At 43.3% G+C, this 12,467-nt stretch overlaps 2 protein-coding genes across 2 annotated transcripts in view; one reads left to right on the top strand and one right to left on the bottom strand.

Moving 5' to 3' along the window:
* Positions 1-1,916, top strand: part of gsap (gamma-secretase activating protein) — a 55,712-nt gene extending 53,796 nt beyond the window's left edge. Inside the window, exons 31-32 of the mRNA XM_008278894.1 lie at positions 370-466; positions 672-1,916. Of these exons, the coding sequence (XP_008277116.1) occupies positions 370-466; positions 672-772 (198 nt within the window). The 3' untranslated portion in view covers positions 773-1,916. The remainder of the gene's footprint in view (positions 1-369; positions 467-671) is intronic.
* Positions 1-12,467, bottom strand: part of ccdc146 (coiled-coil domain containing 146) — a 42,533-nt gene that overhangs the window by 938 nt on the left and 29,128 nt on the right. Inside the window, exons 18-22 of the mRNA XM_008278913.1 lie at positions 11,368-11,478; positions 11,129-11,266; positions 10,455-10,580; positions 9,055-9,177; positions 4,827-5,044 (exon numbers count right to left, since the gene is read on the bottom strand). Coding sequence (XP_008277135.1) covers positions 4,844-5,044; positions 9,055-9,177; positions 10,455-10,580; positions 11,129-11,266; positions 11,368-11,478 — 699 coding nt within the window. The 3' untranslated portion in view covers positions 4,827-4,843. The remainder of the gene's footprint in view (positions 1-4,826; positions 5,045-9,054; positions 9,178-10,454; positions 10,581-11,128; positions 11,267-11,367; positions 11,479-12,467) is intronic.

Raw genomic sequence — 12,467 nt, forward strand, 5'->3', positions numbered from 1 at the left:
ACCGAAAACAAAACTAGCCGAGCTGTCTTACTGCACAAAACTTTGAATTTTCAGTGTGTTTCCAGCAGTGAAGAGGATTTTGAAAAGGTAACATGAAGACAGTGGTGCAAAAGAGATGACAGACTCGTACTACAACCTACAGTAGATGTAAACAGTGCTCTTGGCGAGTCCCAGTCACCTAACCGGCTGCGACATTTCGTGCAACGACTGACACGAATCTCAAAGTTAAACTGCAGCCAGCCTCACCTGTAAGAAGAGTTAATGGGCCTAGTTTCTGGATTTGCTGCAGATTTGTCTTGACTGTGCGAATCCTCGGTAAAAACCTTGCAGAATCCACAACTGTGTTTTTGTTTTTTACTTCCTCCTCAGGGATTTGCATTCACCGGCACAGACAAGCCCGGCTTCAGACCTGAGTTTCTGCCTCTTACCTACCTGGCAAAAATACTCTCTGATATAGAGGAACAAGGTAAAGAGAGAGTGTGAGCGTGTGTGTGAGAGTGTGTGTGTACATCCTGGTTTTAGATACCGAGGCCTTTGGAGGATTAAGACGGAATGTGTGTATTTACGTGCTCGCTTGGTCAAAATGCAGCATCATGAGGGAGCGAGGAAGGAAATGTGTGTGGTTGTGTTATAAGAAGCCGTGTCTGTCTCCTCTGTAACTCTGCAAACAGCTCAGAACCCGTTCGAGGAGCAGGAGAACGTGGACGCCAAGTTTGTGGAGGAGACGGCTCTGAAACAGACGCTGATACTGCTGCGCTTTGAGAAAAAATGAAGGATGTGGAAGGGCGACGAGGGACGCCGGGGTGGATGGATCGAGAAGGGGAAACAGATGAGGGGGAAAATGTGTTTGAGAGGGAGAGAACAGCCATCATCGACTGGGCCTCGAGGACAAGTAACGGATGGATGGATGATGGAAGGACGGGAGATGAGAGATGAACGGAAAGAGTGAAAAGGCGGAGAGCTCATAAACAAGTTCTCAGTGTTTGATGACAAATTAGGGCGGGGGGGGGTTCGAGGAGATAGACGGATGGAGACGCCCAGAATTAGAAGCAGAAGATGAGAAAATATTTTCCCACCTGCTTTGGAGGAAAAAGTGAAGTGTGAACGCACCAAAAATTAAAATAGAATCACACTTACACCTTCACTAAGTGATTTAGAACAATTTCTGGAAACTTCAAAGCTTCTCATTGAAAATCAATAAGCGCGGGCAGCTATTTTATATGAACTCACCCTCTGTAGCAGCTACAATTCTCCCCAGTGCAACTTTCTTTTAATACAATTTATGAACACCGATGTCAAATCCCGCGAACGGTATTTATAAATCAAACACACTTGTTTATCCTCCCGTGCTTCCTGTAATGCCGCTGCACCCCATCAACTTGATTACATGCTGACAAACGCTTCGAGAGGCCTGATATGGTCCGTCAGTGGCTGCCGCGCATTAAATCTGATTCCAGCACCGACTCGTGCTGAACCTCTGCAGCACAGCGAGGCTCCGGTGTTGTACACGGTTTGTACGAAGCAACAGGAACACTTAGCGCTGATTAGGGCTGAATCTGAATGAGGAGATTATAAGGAGCTGAATGATTTACAAGAGAACAACTGGAAAAATCTGAATTCTTAGGGTTAAACTAAAGCAAGTAAGATATTACTCAGCCACAAATGTCCGGATTGAATAATGTGCCCTCAGTCGGGGCTGAGCTCTTACTGTAAGTGGAGAAATTGTTGTGTGTGTGTTCATAATCCTTTTTAGAGCGCATGAACGTTGCCTACTAAACTCCAAACTATTTGCATCTCGTGTTGATTGCTCAACTTTCCTCTCAAAGAAGGGATTTCCTAATCACTGTATGTTTACACAAAAGGAAAAAAATGTCAAATGGATTGTAAATAAAGAGATGTTTTTTTTTTTCAAGCTCTCTTTTGTTGGCGTACTTTTGAGGAACACGGAGTAGAGGGAGAAGAGTTATTCTCAGTGTTGCCAGTGAATTTACTTGGGAGACTGCAAAAAAAAAAAAAAAAAACGAGAGCCAGTTGCACTCTGGAGCCTCGAGATAAATTACGAAACGATCTCGGCTCCCTGTCAGATAATTTGTAGCGTGAAAAGCTCGACAGAGGAGGAAGTGAGCTTTGGGATTCTTGAGAATACCTGAGTGCTTTGGACAGACTCAGCGGTGTTCCGCTGAAGTCAGGAAATAATCTCAGTCATCACACACACTGAGTCACATTTAATGAAGAACACACCCATCATAGTTTTCATTACATCAATGCCAAAACTCTCTCTCTCTTTTTTTTTTTTATATAACCTTGAGCTTCATCACCTTTTAGTCCACCGTTTCAAATCGTCTCTCTTGTGGGTATTTCCTCTTTTAAATGTGAACAAATCGCTCATTTCCCAGCTGATTGCCTCCCTCGCTCCTCTGTTATGCAGTCAGCGTGTTATGTATCCGGCTAACAGTGAGGGGATAAGTACGTCTGACAGCTCCCAGCATCGGGCTGCGATGAATGATCACACACACACATCACATCGCTGCGTCACATCTTAAGAAGTGGATTCACGCGGCGTGTAGCGCAAACGTAGCCTAACACGGCGTACAACAGTCGTTCCCAAACTTCAAACCAGCTACACCTTCATCAATGCATGCTAATTACTTCAACCATTTCATCTCGCTGTTTCAAACATCCATTACCTTTAGAAACTATGTGAGCAGTTTGCTAATTACTTTTAGCTATCTGTAGCATACATTTACTGATTCTATCTAACTAAGTCAACTGTCAGTCGATTTCTTTAGTTATAAAACTGAACAAAAAATGTAATCGCAGCATGTTTCTGACTTCAAGTTAGAATTGAGCTCAAAAAGTTTTTGAACTGTTTAACTGGTCACAAACTCTCAACCACTGAGCTTTGAAGGACGATGATCAGAGAGTGTGATCAGCGCAGAGACACTTCTTTGACCAGTGGCGATCAAAGGTTGCTGTAAAATTCGACTTTATTCAAATGACACCACGCTAAGATAAAGGCGGGAACAGGATGTTGGCATGTCAATATAGGCCATAGCCATGTGCTTGAAAGTCCACAAATACACCATCTGTAGTCTAAGAAATTGTTACGGTATGACAAACATGCTGCTGCATTCCTACAGACCACCTACGCCAGGATCGCCGCATCTGGTTCGTCCATCGACAAAATCATTCGTGATCAGCTACTGAGGCAACAGACTATCTGCTTAAACTGCGAGGAATCGTCTGAGGAAAGCTGCTTTGTGATCTCGTTGCCAACACTGAGTTCATGGTCTGACAACAGCATGGTGTCCTAATCAGCTCCAGTTGGAGTCTCATATTCGTTGGACGCTAGCAAGATGGAAAAACAGCCCTTTTCAGTGATAAAGCTTGTTTTCAGCTGTGCATTTGTGTCAATGCTGCATTTGCGTCTGCGAAGGCAGAGGAGTGACGACATGGACGAGGATATGACATGCATGTCATCAATGGCAGTGTCAATACCCAGTGGTACAGAGAGGAAATCCTCACACCCATGGTTATCCAGTTCATTCATCGCCATCATTTGCAATCGTAACAAACGTACTCAAATCTCCAGCTGAAAATGTTCCACTCCTACCACGGCCTGCATGCTCTCCTGACATATCACGCATCCAACAAGCTCTGAATATCTGACAACGTCATCCAGTCCGCCAAAATGTCCATCAACTCCACACAGCCCTTCAGGGGTTCCACAAGCAGCATCAAAAACCTCATTAACTTAACGCGTCACAGATGTGTGGCCCGTTACTGACCCGTGTTTTCTAGTCAATGACCGCACTTGGAATTTGCCCATTATCGTGCACACTTGGTTTATTCTTGACGTCCGTTCTGTTGTGTGCGTTGGAATAACAAAAAACTTCTCCCTCTGTGTTGAAAAGAATCACATTCAATAAAATATCACATGCTGCACCAAAACTATTTTTACCTCGAGCTAAGATCAGAAGACGGAGAGACTTCCAGTAATATTTTTTTTAGGAGTTTTTGGAGTGGAAATGTTCACTAGTAACCAACACTGAACTCTCCACCCAAATTAGAGCTCCGCTTTAATGTATTTCTGCCTTTGACTCTCCTCTGCTGCCTTTTCTGACTGCCATTGCTCATTCCACTTCATTTAAATTCTCCTCTCTCTTTGTCATTCTCTATGCTCTTTCAGTGTTTGAGCTTCCTCTCTGTATTTACATTTATCATCTCAGGCATTAAGGAGGCACTCCTAGCCTTGCACAGAGCTTAAACCCATTGCAGTTTATTCAAAGATTACAAGCGTGAGGGATGAAACAGCAACAAGGCTCAAGGAGAATATGTAGAATTACTCCGGCGTCCCTGAGAAATGAATTTATCTCGGCGAGCAAGGTAGTAAAAACAGCCGTGATGTGTTGCTACAATACAAAACTTAAGTGGTGAACATTATGAAACAATACGAATTTCATTTCCCCTGTTTCCGACGATTTCTTTCCCACTTTCCTGCAGAATTTAGTGTTACTGCGGGCTGAGTGTAAACAAGCTATTCCCAGTAAATTTCAAAAAAAGGAAAAAGACAATTAAAGCCAGATGCAGTTCACAAGTGCACGCTCACATGACAGGGCAGCAGTGGTATGCTGGACAGAGAGGACACAAACATACACAAGAAGCAGAGAGGAATGAGCCAAATCGCAGAAAAATGCACTGCAAAACATCGTTAATAATTAAAACGGTCATTGATTTTTGGAAATCTGTTGATTCCTCAAGATAAGATTAAGTGTTTTTGAAGGACACTGATGAAAACAGTGTGGATTATGAGCACTTAGTCTTACTGTGCATTCGCTGCTTTCTACATCTCTAAGGGCTTGAGCGTTGGTTTGCGGATGTGTCTCATGTTGGCGCCCGGTTGGGAGGGTTTGAAGGGAGCCTGGGCGCCGTAGGGTTTGGGCACCGGGAGCGGGTCGCTCTGGGGGATGTAGGCGTTGGGGCGAGCTTCGGCCATCGTGTATTCTCCGTTGGGCAACTGGTTCCACTCCTCTTCTTTGTCAGGCTGCACACACAAACACAAACACACAGCTGAAGCCGTTTTAATATTTAACGTGGGTTTGCGTGACCTTGGACTAAATACTTAAACTTTAATTTTCCTGAATTTTAATCAAGTAAATGGAATAATCAATTCTGCAGTTTGTTTATTTTTTTTTAGCTCTCAAGACAAATGCAAGGGCACTGGTGAAGAACTTCACTCAAAACAACAAGGCCGAGGAAACTTTGATCCAGGGTCTTTAGTCGTAACAGCTTTAGCAGATGAAAACAGAAGTGACGGATAACAGCGACGGATTTTGTGTTTCACTGAATGAATGCAGAGTTAAGAAACAACAAATCGTGTAAATGTTGAAAGTAAATTTGGATGACTCAAGGATCTCCGACAGTCTGGCCTGTGTGACGCCGTCAACCTCCATTAACAACATTTCTTGTTTGTTTAAACCCAGTTCTGTGTACTTGCAACTCTAATAGAAAAAGAAAAAAAAAACAGCTCTGTTTTTCACACACATACACAGTGGTGTAGTGGAGTGATTCTGTCGTCTGCCAACCGTCTCTGCCAGAAAGATGACTGCTGGGTGATGGAACACGCGACACTAATTGCACACAGCTTGTGATTTCGCATTGGAATCTCGCCACAGATGCTCAATTCCTAATACTGTGAATGCAAGAAGTTTCACATAAATCCATCATAAACTCATAGACTCAATTACTATGGTGCTGACCTCCTGTGGTGATAGAGAGTGACATTTACTTCAATGCAAATCTTCAAGATTTTAACTTTAAAGCGTTGTTTGCTTTGCCTGTACACATACCCTCAATCTAACCAGTCGGAGCAGACGGCTGCCCGTCCTGAACCTGGTTCTGAAGTCTCCTCCTGTTGAAAGGTAGTTCTATGAGGTGTGTCACAGGACTGGTGTCACAAAAGATCTATTTCAAACCCAAACCACAAACTACAAGTTTTCCCCTTCAGATGATCAACCAGCACGTCTATGAAGAGATTCTGCAGCGTTTGCTTCATTGGAGAAGAGGCAGAGTTGTGGCAGGACAAGTTGTAGCTGCTTCACCATGACAACGCGCCTGCTCACAATGCCCTGAGCATCCCACAGTTCCTGGCTGAGAAGAACATCTCCGTGCTGGAGCAACTCCCTACTCACCCCACCTGGCTCCGTGGGATTGTTTCCCCAAGCTCAAGGGGGTCATCAAGGGACCCATTTTGAAGACGTGGACGACATCAAGATGGCTGTGACGACGGAGCTACGGAGGATCCCAGAAGAATCCTTCCAGGACAACATGGCCTGGGGAAGTGTGTTCGACTCCAGGGGGATTACTTGGAAGAAGAAAACTTGTAGTTTGTAGTTTGGATTTGACATATATCTGTTGTGACACCAGTCATGGAACTTTTCTGACACCTCGTACTTGTCCATTGTTGCAAATATGCTTGCTTACAGGGAACCTTTGGATGCATTCAGTTTTCCATTTATAATTTTATAGTCCTAACTTTAATTTTTAAATTAATCAGGTCAATCTCCATTAGTAATAATACTATAGGGTCTTAAACCCTCCCATTTAATTTAGTCAGGCTAATTTGTATTTGATCTAATTTTGTAGGGGTTTAACCGTAACATTGAGGATACTCAGGTAAATTCCCATCATAAATCACACTGTAGGGTCCTGTTTTATCTTCTGGAAAGCACTTTAGGTCAACGGCTGTTGTTTTAAATGTGCTATATAAATAATCAAACCAAGCCTTTTACGAGTTACCTCTTATCTCAATTCACTAATTGTACATCCTCGATTCCTTATCAGGACTCCTCTCCTCACGGCTTAGTCTCTCCCACCAGAGATGCAAGCAAAGGAGGTGAGGAAGAGACACGAGTTCGAGAGGAGTCGAGGCAACAGATATTAAACAAAATAAGACATCTTCGCCTTGGAGCTGTTATTTTAAAGCAACGTAAATAAAATATGAGGTGTGGCGCAGCTGCATCATCTGTCCGTTGTTTTGTTCTAACCTGCTGCTGTATTTTAGGATCTCTGTCTGACAAACAGAGCAGTGTTCTTGACAACTTCAAGTGCGTATTTACTTTTAATTTGATTCGCAACGTGGCAGAATGTGAAGAGAATGTATAGATGCCAGAAAACTGTATTTAGAGTCACGGCACACAAAGAAGTATTACACAAATAAAGAGCGACACATATTCAGTTTGTGTGATATATTGATATTTGGTAGTTATATATCATATGTACACATTTGTTGGTTCTGCTCCCCACATGGCTTTTTATATTCCAGCTGTCTGTCTCTTAAACATAGCGAGTCCAGAGAAGACTTAATCGAGGACACAGTGAGGATACACCTGTTCGTCCTCGCTCACAGCTCCTCCAGCAAACCTCCATGAGATGCTTTTTAGGAACTAAGATATTCTTTGTGATGGCGCACCATGATTAAATTTCAATTAGTGAAATGAGATGAGTCTTCAGTGCCTTGCTCAATGGCACCAGTTATTGCTTTACAAGGTTTTGGAGTACATGCTGTAACTTTTCTATAGCAGCTGCCAGTTTTGTCGTCATTATTAGATTACAAGCTTAACAGCCAATTTTTTTATTTTTTTTTTAAAAGGTGTCATTTTTAAACATATTTAAACTTCTCTACACATTAAACCACAAGATTTAAAGCTCACATATTTCACTACTTTCTAATAAGTTAGTAAAAGTCCCACATGTCCAAAGAGTAAGTTTTTTAAGTTTCTGCACAGATCATTGATTCTACCGTGCTGATAACACCCTGGTCTTTGCCCTGATTCAAACAGGATGTTCTAGTGTCTGTGGCTTTCATAGCAACCTGTTGTGACATCACAAGAGGCTGTTCGGAGACAAACTTTCTTATCTGTAGAAAAAGGGACAAAATCAAGGTATGCTGTGTTTTCCAGACACACAAGGGACGTGGGATCATGATCAAAAACAAAGACAAACCTGGGTGAAGCATCTTGCAGCTCCTTTAACATGTTAATTAGTAGACAAGACTTTTGCAGATTTTTGAAGTTGGGACACAGCCAGGCTGCTTCCCTCTTCATGCTAGGCTACATCTAAGTGCCTCCTGCTCTGTTGACGACACGTAAACACCTCAAACACACCGATCTCGCAGTTTCTGCCCAACATGCGGAAAGCTATCATTAAGAGGAATTCCTTGATATACATTTTAACCCTGGCTGCAAAATTTCATTCCTCCTCTAATAAAACTGCAACATGGCTCATAGAATACTGACAGTGGCTGGCAAAATTGATTTGAAGCCATCGCGGTTGATGGATCAATTTGTAACCATGGCGGAGCGTCCTCAGGACGCTACAGTCCTCCCTTCGACTTTCACCCCGCAACGGCATGCAAATGAATTGTGCCTAAATCTCGCTGAGACTTCAAAGAGATGGCGACTTTCTCATGCATATGAACAGTTTATCCGCTGGCGTGTGATCTGAGGAGCGCGCACAAAACAAGGAATAATGGCTTTGAATGCCAAAAAAATATATATCTGCCAACAAATAAACATGCCTCTTCTGAGGTTCACGTGGCAGACGTTTAAAATGCAAGATTAATTGTGATGCCCAAAATTGACATCCTGCAGGTTTCTGCCTATTTTCTGGTTGCACTTGCAGAGTATTGTGTCATTTTGGACTTTTGCAGCAGCTAAAAGCAGGACTAGAAAGTGAAAAAAGACAGATCAGCATAACTCCAGACAGGCTGCAGACAGCTGGACTGGTTTTAGACACAACTGAGCCCTGTATGTGTGCTTTCCTTGTGTAGACAGCCGCTATTTCTGTTTGTCAGCCTTTCTGGCCATCATATCCTGTGTTTGTGCGCGTCTTGAAAATGACTGTAGTTCCCGTTCAGACTCGGTGTGCGAATAGTTTTCGCTCACGTATACTTCTTAATCGATTCCATCCCCTGCCACGCTTCTTTTCTCGGCCCTCAGTGTTTTAATCAGTTTCTGACCAGTGATCTTTGTGTGTCTCGGTGTGATTCTTTACCCTCGCTCTCGCCTCTTTGTCCTTCTGTCTCCTCTTCTTGTCCCGGAGCATCCTCCTCCACTCCTCCTCTGTCTCGGGGTACGGTGGCAGGCCCTGCTCCAGCCGCCGCTGGCATCTGTCCATCTGGAAACACAGGAGCGATGCAAGACACATTCACTTTGTATTCCTTTCACTGCGTCCGCTCTGCACTCTCCTGGCTGGATTCAATTCCGACTGCGCCCCAAAAAACAGATGGTTGTATTAGTGTCAGAATTTGGGCAAAGTTGTGCCTCTGCATTTTCCACTCGGAGCTGTGTCTGCAGCGCGCTCCAGGCAAACATCAGCTTCAGGGATTCTTCGGGTTATTAACACAAATGTCTTGAAATATTTAGGAGCTGTGTGGGAAAATCCACTCATTTTTAGTTGTTTAATTTTTTATTGAGACAGAAAGCAGCGGAACTTTCTGCTCCAGCCGGTGTCAGAATCTCAACATTTCTTGTTTCAGTGATGAGTTAAGCTGATGGCATTTTGCATTTCCTGAAAGGTGGCTAAGAATGTTCATAGTAGAAATAGAAAACAATACATTTATCAAGAAGTAGTCTCTGCAGATATGGATTTAGCCAGCTGATGAACAGTTAATAGGTAGCTTTAAACAACAACAACAACAACAACAGAAGAATGCTACGGACCTAAATGTACTTTCCTGATCTGTTAAGCAAGTTAGGACTATTTAGAGCGTCTATTTCCACAAGGTTAGCTTTACTGTTGATGCAACTCTCCAACTTCTAGGAGCAAAAACTGACTCAAATGTCTTCTCACGTGTTCAAATGTTGCCAACAGAACATTTCCTGGTTGCCATAGTTACAGAAATCCCTAATATGCTGGCTGTTAGCCTCGTTAGAAGCGGAAATTTGAATGAATGATGAAAGCAAATCACAATTCAATCTGTTAATCAGGCTCCCAAACAAAATAAATTGTGTAAAAATGAATTAATTGCTTGCTGCAGTAGTGGCTGAGTGCTCAGCAGAATTTCTAAATATTCATTACCGCTTTCACTTACTGCACCGTCACATTCTTTTATTTTTTACAAAACCCCCTTGGAGTCTTTTTTATTTATTTATGAAACTTATTACTGAATGCTGTGTTTTTGTGTCCGTGCTTTACTTCTTGATTTGTTTTACTGTGCAACTAAGCAAAATAAATGGGTTCGAGGTGAAGGACGGGACGTTGAGAAATTATTTTTCAGACACTTTTTTTTGTTTTCTTCGATCGCAGCCGGTGGAGAGTGACAAAAATAATGGGAAAGGCGGCGGGACACCGAGGGGGGAAAAAATGTGCAACCACGAGCACAGCGTGGATTTGAGAATCACGTCAGGGTGGGTGCTCAGTGTGCTGCTGAGAGGAACCAGGACCCCTCTGACCTGGAGCTCTTTCTCTTTGATCTGCTGCTGCTCAGACAAAGCAAGCGCCTGCTTCATGGAAAGCTCTGCAGAAACGGCCATCATGCGGTGGTTGGTGTTAATTATGTTGGCCCGGAGCTCGTTCAGCTGGAAGCAGACGACACACAAACAGGAACACAGGTTTTAACTCAGGTGCTAAATGCTCATCTTGATGCAAAATAATGATTATGGTTTCGTTCAGTATCATCCATGCAGCTCTTTTGTACTTATAACACTTATACGCTCTGTTACACGACTTTCGAGTGCAGCGGCTTTGCATTTCAAATTAAAATTTATCTCTATGTTGCTATTACATGCTTCCACAAGCCTCCACCAGCTTTTATTTATAGCTGCTGAGAGGGAGAGAGGAATCCGTCGAGAGAAAGCGAAGAGAACAAGCGAAACGTAATGCTTGGTGAACTCCTAAATGCCCACTCTGCACGCTCCTCACATGGACCGCACATGTTCTCTAAACAATGCGTCAGCGAATTTGCGCGAGATATATAGAGGGAGGACTGTAAATTAACAGGTGAATCATATAAGTGCCTCTGAGCCTGAGCGCGCTTTCTATTGTGTGGGAGTGTGCGTCTGTATTATCTAATCTGTGTGCATATGAGCTAAGCCTTTTCTATATGGAAGCCGGTCTTGTTGTCTACCTTCTTTGCCAGCGCGAGTCTGTCCTGTCGGCAGTTCTCCGCCTGCTCGCCGAGTGGCTTCGAGAGCCGGGTCACCTGGTCCACGAGGAGCTCTTTTTCCAGCAGCTGCCTCTCGCGCTCGGCCAGATTCACCTCGAGCTACATGTGGGGATGCAGTTATTAGTTGTGGCCTTGCACGCCGCCTTTCTTGAAATCACAACGGAAAGATTTTGTGAGGAAATAACATTGTAAAGTTGCACCTGCTCGATTTTCTTCACCAGCTCTACCGATGATGGGTCGCTGCCTTTTAGCTCCTTGTAATCGACTGTTTGATTTAGACCTTCGAGGGTCTTGTCTCTGGCTTCGGACAGCTGAGGAAAAGAAAATTAGAGGCAGAAACAAGATGAGACTAGGAGCTGACAAGTTGTGCGAGTTAACGTACAGTACGGGCCTGTGTGTACAATCGAGTTACTGTCACCGACGTCGACTAACAAAAATATCTTCGAAACCTCCCACAGGACCACACGCTTCACAAAAGGAATAAATAACATGAAAGTGTAAAAGCAAGAATCTAGTCGTCTACTGTCTGCGTTTCGAGTGTCTTGTCCTCCAGGCATTTGGGATATTTATTCCAATGGGGATTTAAAAAAATAAAATAAAAAATAAAATCGCTTAAACCCTTTCGTAGCTATATGTAGTGCCAGAGATGGCGAAGCTACTTCCCGCTAGGTGACAAGTCACTGGCAAAGAGTGATAAGAGAAACTAAAATTTAAAAAGCCACAGGATCCCTCCAGGGGGACTGTATTTAAAATAAATAAATAAAATAAAATAATTCTGACATCCCTTAAGACAGCAGAAATAGAAGCGAAGGCACAGATACACGAGGAAGCACAAAGGAGGTGACAGACGACAAGAGGAGGCATTAAAATGAAGTGAAGGGGCAGGGTGGGCGTTTTAGATTCACGCCTTTAGCCGACGGTCTTATCCTGAAACAGCTGCAATTAATGAGTGTTGAAGGGGAAGCTGGAGGTTTGCTGGAGTAAAAAATGTGGTGCTGACATGACTTAGTGATTAACTCTTTGGACGGATGACAGGAAATTACCATATAAAGCATCAATTAAAGGTAGCCCGCGGAGCTTTTGACCTCTTGTAAGGAGCCGGTCCCTGTTTTTCTTGTCTGATTTCGTACACGAGGGCGCACATGCGTGTAAACATGAACGCAGGAAACTCGATAAACATTCCTGCCACTAGTTTTCACATGATTATACTCATCTGTGGTGGGAATGGGACAGTTACTTAAATCTTAAATCTGAATTTAATCTTAACAACATTGCAACTTAGCTATAAGTATATATATAT

Source organism: Stegastes partitus, unplaced genomic scaffold, assembly GCF_000690725.1.
Source record: "Stegastes partitus isolate 25-593 unplaced genomic scaffold, Stegastes_partitus-1.0.2 Scaffold137, whole genome shotgun sequence".
Classification (NCBI taxonomy): domain Eukaryota; kingdom Metazoa; phylum Chordata; class Actinopteri; family Pomacentridae; genus Stegastes; species Stegastes partitus.